Here is a 12,137-nt window from a genome sequence, read left to right on the forward strand (position 1 = left end):
CGTAGGGAAATCCTTCTAATTGCCTGGTTTCATAACCTCTTCTGTGCCTGTAGATAATGCAGTTGGCCCTTGAACAGTTTGGGATTAGGGTTACCAAAAGTATAACTTAGGACTTCCCAAAAACTTAACTACTTGACCAGAAGCCTTATTGATAGCAGTCAATTAACACATACTTTTTATGTCTTCAGAGTTTTATACAATAAGATAAGGTAGAGAACAGAAGACATTATTAAGAAAATTGTAAAGGCTGGGTGCGGTAGCTCACGCCTGTAATCCCAGCACTTTGGGAGGCCGAAGTGGGGGGATGACTTGAGGTCAGGAGTTCGAGACCAGCCTGGCCAACATGGTGAAACCCCATCCTTAGTAAAAATTCAAAAATTAGCCGGGCATGTTGTTGCATGCCTGTAGTACCAGCTACTCGGGAGACTGAGGCATGAGAACCCCTTAACCCGGGAGGCGGTGGTTGCAGCGAGCCAAGATTGTGGTACTGCACTCCAGCCTGGGCAACAGAGCAAGACTCTCCAAAAAACATACATATAAAATACATATATTTTAATTGTAAGGAGAAAGTATATTTACTATTCATTAAGTGGAAGTGGATCATCATAAAGGTCTTCATCCTCATCATCTTCATGTTGAGGAGGAGGCTGAGGAGAAAGGGGAGGGCTTGGTCTTGCTATCTCTGGGGTGGTGGAGGTGGAAGAAAATTTGTGTATAAATGGATCACTGAAGTTCACACTCGTGTTGTCAAGGGTCACCTGAGATACCACAGGCTCCTATATGCATCTCTAACCTGTTTCCACAAGGGACCAATCCCTGAGGATGCTGTTGCAACAGGACTTGGCAAAGGAATGAAAGGGTTCCTGAAAAACCCTCCCAGAGTACCTGTAGGAACTACTCTGATCCATAATTCAACTCTCTTCTGCCTTCTAAGACAGATACCTCAGATCTCTCTCAGCTTGTGGGTGGTACCATGGGAACTACCTGCATTTTCCAGTTATGACTTTACCTTTATGTTTTTAATCTGCCATCTTCTCATTTCTTTGCCCAGATAAGGTGATCTGTGTCTATGATGGTCAAAAGATAAACAAGAATAATATTTCAGTATATATTTGCAACTCACAAATTTTTCTTAGAATGATTTCTTTTTTGTCATTACATTAATACAAGATGTAAACAAGTTATTTAACCATAGTTTTAAACTATTCTTTTAAACCCTACTGTGTTGCAGATGCTGACAATTGAATAGGCTTTAATGTTTAATGGACTTTTAAAGTTGTAAATAGGTAGAGGTCAGGAGTTAGAAAATGGCAATTTTTTATTTTTTCATTTTTTGAGACAGATTCTTGCTCTGTCGCCCAGGCTGGAGTGCAGCGGCACAATCTTGGCTCACTGCAACCTTTGCCTCCTGGGTTACCAAAGTATAACTTAGGACTTCGCAAAACTTAACTACTTGGTTCCCGGGTTCAAGAGATTCTCCTGCCTCAGCCTCCCCAGTAGCTTGGATTACAAGTGCACGCCACCACACCCAGCTAAATTTTTGTATTTTTAGTATTGACAGGGTTTCACCATGTTGGCCAGGCTGGTCTCGAACTCCTAACCTTAAGTAATCCACCCGACTCCCAAAGTGCTGGAATTAGAGGCATGAGCCACCGCATCTGACCAGTTTTAAGAAGCTAAACAAGCCATGTGCAGTGACACACCCCAGTAGTCCCAGCTACTCAGGAGGATTGAGTGAGCCCAGGAGTTGAGGCCAGCCTGGGCAACACAGCGAGTCCACATCTCTAAACAAAAATAAATGAATAAAAATTTTAAAATACAAAGCTAAACAAATCTGATTACATGTAATACATCTGCCTCCTTTAAGTTTTCTACTAAAGGCTATTCTAAGGATAGATTATCTTGAAATTATTTTGAAATTGAAAACTGAATTCTATTTTTACTTTTCTCTGATGCACTTTCATTATTTTCTCTACCCCTTGGAACCTTTTTCAGTTTCATCAGGCTGGGGAGAAATGCCTAATGTTCACTCAAAGACTGAAAACTCTTGGGGAGAACCATCCTCCCCTTCTTCCCTGGTGGATAATGGCACAGCAGCATGGGGGAAGCCACCCAGCAGTGGCAGCGGGTGGGGAGACCACCCTGCCGAGCCGCCAGTGGCATTTGGAAGAGCTGGCGCACCTGTTGCTGCCTCAGCCCTGTGCAAACCAGGTAAGCCTAGCATCCTGCTTGCCCTGATCTGGCAATTTGGAAATGACTCAAAGTATTGAATTTTAAAGATTAGAGTTTTAGGATACTTTCCTCATTATATTTACAATTTAACTACAAACCAAGAATCTTGGCCAAGCACAGTGCCTCACACCTATAATCTCAGCACTTTGGGAGGCCAGGGCGGGAGGATCGCTTGAGCCCAGGAGTTTGAGACCAGCCTGGGCAGCATAGTGAGACCTTGTCACTACAAAAAAAAATTGAAAAATTAGCCAGGCATGGTGGCACATGCCTGTAATCCCAGCTATTCGGGAGGCTATGGTGGGAGAATTGCTTGAGCCCAGGAGGTTAAGACTGCAGTGAGCCATGATTGTACCACTGCATCCAGCCTGGGCAATAGAGCAAGACCCCATCTCTTAAAAAAGGAAAAAAAAAAAGCCAAGATTATAAAATATTTGCCATGCCTGATACATGAACACGAAGGAGCTTTTAAGAGATGTCCATACCCTCCTTTTATAATAATACAAATAAATGCAAGAGTCAAAGCAACCCAGCATGTTATGTTTGATTCTCCTGGTAATACCTACACTACTTCAGCAATATTCTTGTACCTGCCACATTAAGTAATTTAAACCTGCTATTTCACTGAGCAAGATAGATAAAGCATGTCATCTTCTTGAGATTAGTTTTTGAAAATATGTATTGCCTCACAGCAGCCTAACGCATCTTGCCGTATTGCCCTGCTTTCATCTTGTCAACAGAATTCCACTGTGGGTGGAATTTGCCATGTTTGTTTTCAAGTTGTTTATGCCTAAACAACTTGAAAAAATTTAAAAAATGGTACATTTTCCTCCCATTTTCTGAAAGTGTAGCAAATATGCAGGTAATAAGTATCCTTATAAATGTCCAGATTATGTATACCTAGTGGAATTCTTATATGGGTGTTTTGCAATGTGATATTTGTAATATTAACATGAGTATAAGATTACTGATTTAAATCTGATAGTAAAATTAATTCTGGCTGGGCATGGTAGCTCACTCTTGTAATCTCAGCACTTTGGGAGGCCGAGGTGGGTGGACCACCTGAAGTCAGGAGTTCGAAACCAGCCTGGCCAACAAGGTGAAACCCCATCTCTACTAAAAATGCAAAAATTAGCCGGACATAGTGATGAGCGCCTGTAATCCCAGCTACTCAGGCTGAGGCAGGACAATTGCTTGAACCCAGGAGGCAGAGGTTGCAGTGAGCCAAGATCAGGCCACTGCACTCTAGCCTGGGAGAGAGAGACGCCATCTCAAAAAAAAAAAAAAAATTTGTTGTTCACATAACTACAGAAGCTTCATCTTTTCTTTGGACATTATTATATGTCCTAGATCTTAAAATGCAACTTTGTTGGTTTTGTATTTTTTGTTTGTTTGTTTTGTTTTTTTTTGTTTTGCTAATACTCGATAGTATGTTCCATATAGCCACCACTCTGCTCAAAGTATTGCATTTATATTACTTTTTGTTACAAACCTAAAGGATAAGGGAATTTCTGAGTATTTAGGTTCATGTGCCATTTTGAGGCAGTGTATTCTATTTTGAGAATTTGTCCTTGGAGGCACAGTTATGTGCCTATTCTATATGTTTATCAGCCTTATATCTTCATTAAAGACCCAGCTAACTGCTATTACCTAGTCTTTGCCGTTCTTCACATTCTTCCAAGAAGTGAAAATTTGGGGTAATTTTGATACTGAAAATCACTTTGTATTTTAAGATAGGAGAAAAACACAGTATCTGAAGTGGAAACTCAATAGTCACTTTGTAGCTCCATCTGCCTAAGGCCTCCATCCTGCTAGTCTGTAAGCATCTCCTGCGGGCTTGTTAGAAATGCAGCCTGTCGGGCCCAACCTCAGGCCTGCCAGACTTCACATGATCCAGCTGACTGTCACGAGTGGACAGGTTTGAGAAGCTCTGATCTGTGTGACTTAATGCTCACAGGTTTAGATCAAGCAGTGATTAAGAATCAGACAGAGGTGCTCATTTCAGCAGCACATGTACTAAAATTGGAACAATACAGAGAAGATTAGCGTGGTTCCTATGCAAGGATGAGATACAGATTTATGAAGCATCCCATATACAAATTTTCCTGCCACTTGTGATGGCTCATGCCTGTAATCCCAACACTTTGGGATGCCGAGGCAGGAGGACTACCTGAGCCCAAGAGTTTGAGACCAGCCTGGGCAACATAGTGAGACCCCATCTCTATTAAAAAGAAAAAAAATTAGCTGGATATGGTGGCACATGCCTGTAGTCCTAGCTACTTGAGAGGCTGAGGCAGGAGGATCACTTGAGCCCAGGAGTTTGAGGTTGCAGTGAGCTGTGATTGCGCTACTGTACTCTAATCCAGGCAACAGAGCAAGACCCTGTTTCAAAAAAAAAGAAAAAAAGCATACAAATTTTTAAAACCACACAGGACAATGAAATGTTTTAGGAATCTACATTTCTGTAGCCTTTTCATACCATGTAGAGATTGCTACCTTCCCTGGTGGCCCCAGGATTTGTTCTTAGCATGTTTATGTTTCAGAATGATCTGTAGTTGGTTAAGGAAGTTTAGAACAGCACAGAGTACAAATAGCTGATGTTTGAAGGAAAAATTATGTACATATACATGTTTATTTACATATGTAGCAGGAGAAATTCAATTCTGAGATCTGGGAGAAATGAAGGCATAAAAAGGTAGATTACAATGCATCATTTGTCCCACGACCCCTAAATTATGTTACAGTGGAAGCATTGTCTGCGTTAGGGACAGGAATTTGATAAATTCATGTTTGCTTTATTTCTAGCTTCAAAATCTATGCAAGAAGGCTGGGGCAGTGGTGGGGATGAAATGAACCTCAGTACCAGCCAGTGGGAGGATGAAGAAGGGGACGTGTGGAATAATGCTGCTTCCCAAGAAAGCACCTCCTCCTGCAGCTCCTGGGGGAACGCCCCCAAAAAAGGACTTCAAAAGGTAAGTACAACACTCTTAACAACGGTATACCCTGAAAACCAAAGGTACTTCAAACACATTCAGTATCCATTTAATCAGACAAAAAGATAGACCTGAGGTTCTCAAAGTAGTCTTAGGACCCTTGGAGGTCCCAGAGACCCTTTCAGGGGAGTAAGCAAGGTCACAACTGTTATCATGCCAGTACTAAGACTGTCTTTTTCATTTGAAGTCTCTCTCCAGTATAGGGTAGAGGTGTCCAGAGATCTTTATTGTAGCAGAGAATGTGCAGAAACAGACATGAAAATCCAGCCATTTCTCTTAAGCCAGACATAGAGATTTGCCAAAAGGCAAAACAATGCCACCCTTCTCATGAAAAATTAATTACTTTTTATTTTAAAATGTTAGGTTAATGTGTAATGACTTTATTATTTTTAAACAAAATTATATTTTTAAATTTTCTCACTTTTAATTTCTAATACAGTAAATAGCAATAGATACAACTCATATAAACAGAAGTTCTTTGGGATCTTTAGTCTCTAAGAGAGGATTATAGGGTCCTGAGACCAAAAAGTTTGAGACAGGTGGTTAAGAAGTCTTAAAACAGATGGGCAGGCCGGGCACAGTGGCTCACACCCGTAATCCCGGCACTTTGGGAGGCCAAAGTGGGTGGATCACTTGAGGTCAGGAGTTCGAGTCCAGCCTGGCCAACATGGTGAAACCCCATCTCTACTAAAAATACAAAAATTAGCTGGGCGTGGTGGTGGGCGCCTGTAATCCCAGCTACTCAGGAGGCTGAGGCAAGAGAATTGCTTAAACCTGGGAGGCAGAGGTTGCAGTTGCAGTGAGCCAAGATCACCTCACTACACTCCAGCTTGGGCGACAGAGCGAGACTCCCTCTCAAAAAAAAAAAAAAAGACACAAATGGGCGGTCATCTAGAAAAAACTGAGATACACATCTCATATATACATGAGCTACATGAGACGTGTATCTCATTTTTTTCTAGATGACCGCCCAATTCAGTCCACATTCAGCATGACTGAATTTCAAGTAGGTCACAAATTCAAATATTAAAAATATGAAAATGTGAAAGACCATTAAAAACAATTTTGGAGTCAGAGAGGCCTAACTATGACCAAAATCTAAAAGCCATAAAGTAAAATTTCTTTGTGTCAGTAGAGAAATGTAAAAACTGTACATGACAGAAAATACCACAATCGAAGTCAAAAGAAAAATAGCAAACTGGAAAAATATGTTTATAATTCATGGAGAGGGCCAATCCCCTGATACATAAAGTCTTAGAAACTGATGTAAAAAAAAAAAATCAGCAAGAAACCCAGTAGAAAAAGGAGCACAGAATGTGAAGAGTAGCTGGTCCACAGAGAAGGAGCACCAGTGGCTCCTAGACACGGACTCACAGGAAGGCAGTGCAGTTCCAGACAGCACTCAGAGACGCCTGCCATTTTTCGTCTCTCAGACCCACAGAAAGCCAACATTTTGATTTTTTTTTTATTTAAAAAAATTTTTTTAGAGACAGAGTCGTGCTGTGTCACCTAGGCTGGAGTACAACCTTGAACTCCTGGGTTCGAACTGTCCTCCTGCCTCAGCCTCCTGAGTAGCTGGGTCTACAGGTGCATACCACTCTGCCCAACTAGTTTTATTTTTTATTTTTTCTGTAGAGACAGAGTCTCACTTTGTGGCATTTATACAGTTTTGTATTGCAGCATTTTTGTAGTAAAAAGATAAAAATAGTTTATGTACATTGATGGAGTAACAATTATGTCACTTCTACATTATACAAAACTAAAAGGAAATTCTATCTATGTATTGATATGAAAAGATCACTAAAGTACATTGTTAAATGAAAAGCAAGGTGCAGAAAAACACGTACAGCACACACCATATTTTGTGGGGTAGGAGGAAGAAAACAAGTATGTGTGTGTGTATGTGAGTGTGTGTATGCTTGCACACGTAGTGTATCAGCTTCTACAGAATGTTCTAAATTCTCTGGAAGGGCAATTAAGAAACTACTATGAGTAGTCTCCTCTTGGAGAGAACAGGAACTAAGCAAATGGGGTGGCATGAGATGAAAACTTTCTTTATACCTTGTTTGTACTTTCGAATCATGTGAATGTATTCATGTTTAAAAAAATGTAGTTTAAAAAAGCATTCAGTTAATAATCAGCAGAAACCAGAAACTAAAATCAGAGCTCTCCGCTCATGAGGAGTAGAAGTGATTACAGACATCAAAAAGAATCCTTTTTACAGTTGGGCTGGCAAATAATCCAGTTAATGATGGGACCAAAAATACCAAATTTGTAAATTAAAATCTTGACTAATCTGGCTCTGGCAGCATAGTAATGATTAAAATAGCCCCAAAATAAGCTAGTTCCTTGAGGAAAGAAAGCCTGTTTGTTTATAGAGCTCCATGTGCTCCATGATATAGCTGTGGCAGACTCAACTGTGAAAAACACTATGAAGAATATTTTTAGAAGGGGATTTTTTTCATATTGTAATAATGCATCATTAGAACCTTTGCATTTATAGGCTGAGGGAAGTTATTGAGAAGCCTCCTGGCTCTTCTGTGGTGCCGTGCCCTCCCCCACCCCCACTGCTCTTTCTGTAGCTGACCTTTTTCCTCATCCTCTCCTTCACTGACGTTTTCCTCCTTATTCCTTTTCTCTACCCTATGAGCTATAAGTAACAAATAGTTAATAAAATTAGCAGGTTGTTTCATCCTTTCTTCTTGCTGCCTCTTTATTCATTGGAATAAACCCCCTCATTTTATCATTTTTCAGAATAAAGCTTAGAAAAGGGCAAAAACTGTATAATTTTTAGTAAACTTCACATAGGGCTGTGTTCAAGGGAGCACTTAGGATTATTGGATAGTAAAAGTAGTGTATATTTGTGATAAACTAAATTAATTATCTGGGAAAGAGATATAATTATCTTTCTTTCTTTAAGTTCATAAATTGCACATATATACCAACCTGCAAATGTACCTTGATGCTTTCCATAGCAGTAGCCACGAAATACTGTTAGGGAGTTTCTGGAATATAGCATTATTCAACGTTAATACAAAAAGATCCTGTGACTTTTAAATGACCCTGAATTTAGGCTGTCTCCCATTTCTGGAAGAAATGCATTAAAATGTAGCTCATGGACTTCCCCCTTTCCCACACTTTGTTCCAGGGCATGAAGACGTCTGGCAAGCAGGATGAGGCCTGGATCATGAGCCGGCTGATCAAACAACTCACAGACATGGGCTTCCCGGTAACTAGCGTCGTATTTTACTGCTATCCACCATGCTTCCCGAAATGAAATGCCCTCATTGTTTCCTCTCCATGTTTGTTACATGTGTCAGAAGGCACCAAGATTATTTGAGGAATGAGATATTGACATCATCTAACTCTTAAATCTCCCTTTTACCTGGGTAGTTTGGATTAGAGATCATTGCTTTGAACTACAGCAAAGACCCCCATAATTTCCATCAAAAAGGGTGTGAGAGCCTTTTCCTAGAATAGAAAATGCTTTTTTTTTTTTGGAGACAGGGTCTTGCTCTGGCACCTGGGCTGGAGTGCAGTGGTGCTATCAAGCAAGTCCTCCTGTCTCAGCCTCCCGAGTAGCTGGGACTACAGGCGTGAGCCACCATGCTTGGATAATTTTTGTATTTTTGGTAGAGACGAGGCTTTACTGTGTTGGCCAGGCTGGTCTCGAACTCCTGGGCTCAAGCAATCTGCCCGCCTCGGCCTCCCAAAGTGCTGGGATTATAGGCATGAGTCACTATGCCCAGCCAGAAAATGCTGTGTGATTTTTAATTTTCATTGGTTTATACAGTTTTATGTTTACTTTTAATTTATAATTAAATGTGAATTTCATTAGTGTATAGAGTATATTGACAGAGATCACAAAAGAAAACTTGATGTAAAGTACTAAGGTTTCATATCCAGAAAAAGTATACTAACCAGACCTACTTAGTTCCTAAGTTTCCAGTCATATGTAGGAAGAATTCATATTGTAGGGCGTTCCCCTGAAAATACCACAGTCTGTTCAATTCCTGAGATTGGATGGCAGTTCACATGACAAGGGATGTTGCCCATATTAGCTGTGTATTCCCTTCATATGCCTTCTTTCAAAATCCTTATTCAAATTAGTGTTTATCTTTCAATTACCGTAGATGCTTCTAAAAGAATGAGTCCTGAATGGTCTCCATGTATCGGAGGAACCCCATCGTTCACACCGGGCACAGGCCCTCTGCATTGGGCAGGGCACTGTGTTGGTGGCCCAGGCTCTGCCTGTGTGAGTGGGCAAGAGGTTGACGGTGGCCTCAGCATGTCCTGACTTATACTGTCTCAGTTACCATGGCACCCTAGTGGCTTCAGTCATCCCCTGAGATTACCGTGTTCCAGTCATAAATTATCAAAATGAATCTACTTCTTTTGTTTTTCTGTTTCTTAGAGAAAAGTTGTTGATGATGGAGCCTAGAGTTGATGAAGCGAAAAATGCAGCTCTGTACTCCGACAGTGATTGACATAGTTGCTGGGACTAGAGAGAGGCATGGAGATGGGCCTTACTGGGACGGGAATCCTGTCCTAGGAGAGCATCCTGTCCTCATGGCAGGTGTCCTTGTCTGTGGCCCTGCTGTCTTGGCATAGATTGCATCTTTATGGAATCAGTGCTACTCACTGTTGTACAGAATGATTTTAGGACCAGACACAGTGGCTCACACCTGTAATCCCAACACTTTGGGAGCCCGAGGCAGGAGAACCACTTGAGCCCAGGAGTTTGAGACCAGCCAGGGCAACATGGAGAGAACCTGTCTCTACAAAAATAATACTAATAGTTACATTTTTAAAAAAATGAAAATGATTTTAGGAGTACTTACAAGGTTTTACTGTCACTGCATTTTGTTTCCAAAGTGTTAAATACAAGGGCTTTACTTTGAAAATCAAGTCAATACATTTTATTACAAGTATTTTTAATTCAAAAGACATTGTCTCTAACCTCAACAGTGAAGAAATGTATTTCCAGTTCCAAAACCTAATAACTATGTCTTTAAGTTGGTAGTGATTAAACTGCAAGCTTTCCTTTTGTTAATTAATGTGCACTAATGGAAACTCTCTCTTCCAGAGAGAGCCAGCTGAGGAGGCCTTGAAGAGTAACAATATGAATCTTGATCAGGCCATGAGTAAGTCATACAACATCCTTTTTAAAAAGGTACCCAGCTGTGAAGTTTTACTTTGCAGATGCATTTGATTGTAGTCATGGTTTAATGGTTAATATGTCCTGGGTAGACAGGACCAGGCCACAGTGAAGGGGCAACCTCACAACAAGCTGGAACCACAGAGGGAGGCTCTTGGGACTAGCGGGCTTTGGAGCTGAATCGCCAACGCCATATTTGAAGCATGTTGGCTTTTCTCATATCTTCCCATAGGTTTTGAGGGAAGGTAATAATGACACTCTGAGAGACACTGGAACCACACACTAGACTTCAGTGGACACTGAGTGCGTTCCTCATGCCTTGTCCCAGAATGGACTTGCCTAGGGGCCAGCAGAAGCGTCGCCTTGCTGGCTGAGCACCAACGGTTGTTGAGAAATAAGGTTTTCTGTCAAGGAACAAGCAACCCTAGTTCTGGAGCTGCTTTAATAATAATGTTAAATATTTACATTTAAATATAGTCGATTCTTATTTTCTTGGTAGTTATGTTCTGTAAAGTCACCACAAACACTGAATTAACAAATACTGAACCAGTGCTCCTAGGAGACATACAGGGTTGGGTTCCTATGAGCCTCTGCTCACAACATTTTTGTCAACCAGTCAATATATAACCTTGTTTTATATGTTTTTCTGTTTCAAGACACCTTATTTAATATTGATACATTAGCCAAGAAGGGTGTAACATTTTTCTGACCCTGGATAATGTGACCATAAGTTTATTTGGCTTTCAGACTCATAACAATGCCGTGCACTACACTTCCTAGTCATCATCTCATGAATCCACAAATTTAGCCTCTTTTCCATAGCTCTATCACATGCCCAGATGTTATTTGAGTACTTTCTGAGCAGCCGCACATACAGGTCAGTGAATTTTTTCAGATGTACCATATCATTGATTCATGATCCTTGAACTCAGGGCCAACAGTGCTTTAACTCATGCCTACATGAAGCTTACTTGACACACGTATTTCCTCCGTAAGGCGCTTTACTGCCTTCTTGAGCTTAAGAACACGAGACAACACCTCAGCACCACACAGGGGGACCATTTTAAACACCAGAATCACTACAGAAAGCACAGAAATACGAAAAGCCTGGCAGTAAATGGACCACAAAAAGGACACTTCTTTACAACCTGATATCTGAGGCTCAACCTGAACTGGAAACTTGGGCAACTCACATTTTTTTGCCAATCTGCACATGTCCACAAATAACCACAAAAGTGCCACAGTTACCGATTTGGGGGTTACAAATTTTAGCAAGTAGGCCAGTTTTACGTGTACAGAATTCATGAATAATGAGGATAGACTGCAGACTGTCTAATCGTGCACGTGCGACAACGTGTGGTGCAAACTGCCAGGGCAGGACAGAGCAGCGTGTGCTGCGAGAGGTGAATTCTAACTGTGGAGTAGGACAGAGTTAGGGTGGGTCAAACCCACTAGTCATTAAGTCAACAGAGCCGTGAGAACAGAAACAGTGTCTGTTTTGCACAGTATTGTATCCCCCACATCTGGAAGAATCCTTGCAGATACAGGACTCGGTGAATGGAGAGGCATGGCCATGAAGTAGGAGAGGATCTTTTGCAGACAGAATAATCGGGAAGGCCCCTGCCAGAAAGCAACCGTTGAGCCCACCCAAAATGAGGAAGCAAGCCTTGTTGAAAACTAGGGGAGGGGGGTGCATCCCAGGGGAGAGGACATGCTGAGCCCCTGAGGGCCAGCAGTGGCTGGTGTGGCTGCTGCGG

At 41.3% G+C, this 12,137-nt stretch overlaps 1 protein-coding gene and 1 non-coding gene across 12 annotated transcripts in view; both read left to right on the forward strand.

The window, feature by feature from the left end:
• TNRC6C (trinucleotide repeat containing adaptor 6C) overlaps positions 1 to 12,137 on the forward strand; it is a 149,145-nt gene that overhangs the window by 102,775 nt on the left and 34,233 nt on the right. For 9 of the 11 annotated variants that reach the window (XM_055243485.2, XM_055243486.2, XM_063617202.1 and 6 more), the window contains 4 exons: positions 1,996 to 2,211; positions 5,035 to 5,201; positions 8,371 to 8,451; positions 10,309 to 10,366. In XM_055243485.2, coding sequence (XP_055099460.1) covers positions 1,996 to 2,211; positions 5,035 to 5,201; positions 8,371 to 8,451; positions 10,309 to 10,366 — 522 coding nt within the window. The remainder of the gene's footprint in view (positions 1 to 1,995; positions 2,212 to 5,034; positions 5,202 to 8,370; positions 8,452 to 10,308; positions 10,367 to 12,137) is intronic. The other 2 variants (XM_055243492.2, XM_063617203.1) reach the window with 1 other exon arrangement.
• On the forward strand, positions 4,222 to 4,328 carry LOC129463268 (U6 spliceosomal RNA). The gene has a single exon (XR_008651073.1). It is a non-coding gene; the product is annotated as a U6 spliceosomal RNA (small nuclear RNA).

This window comes from Symphalangus syndactylus, chromosome 14, assembly GCF_028878055.3.
Source record: "Symphalangus syndactylus isolate Jambi chromosome 14, NHGRI_mSymSyn1-v2.1_pri, whole genome shotgun sequence".
Taxonomy (NCBI): Eukaryota; Metazoa; Chordata; class Mammalia; order Primates; family Hylobatidae; genus Symphalangus; species Symphalangus syndactylus.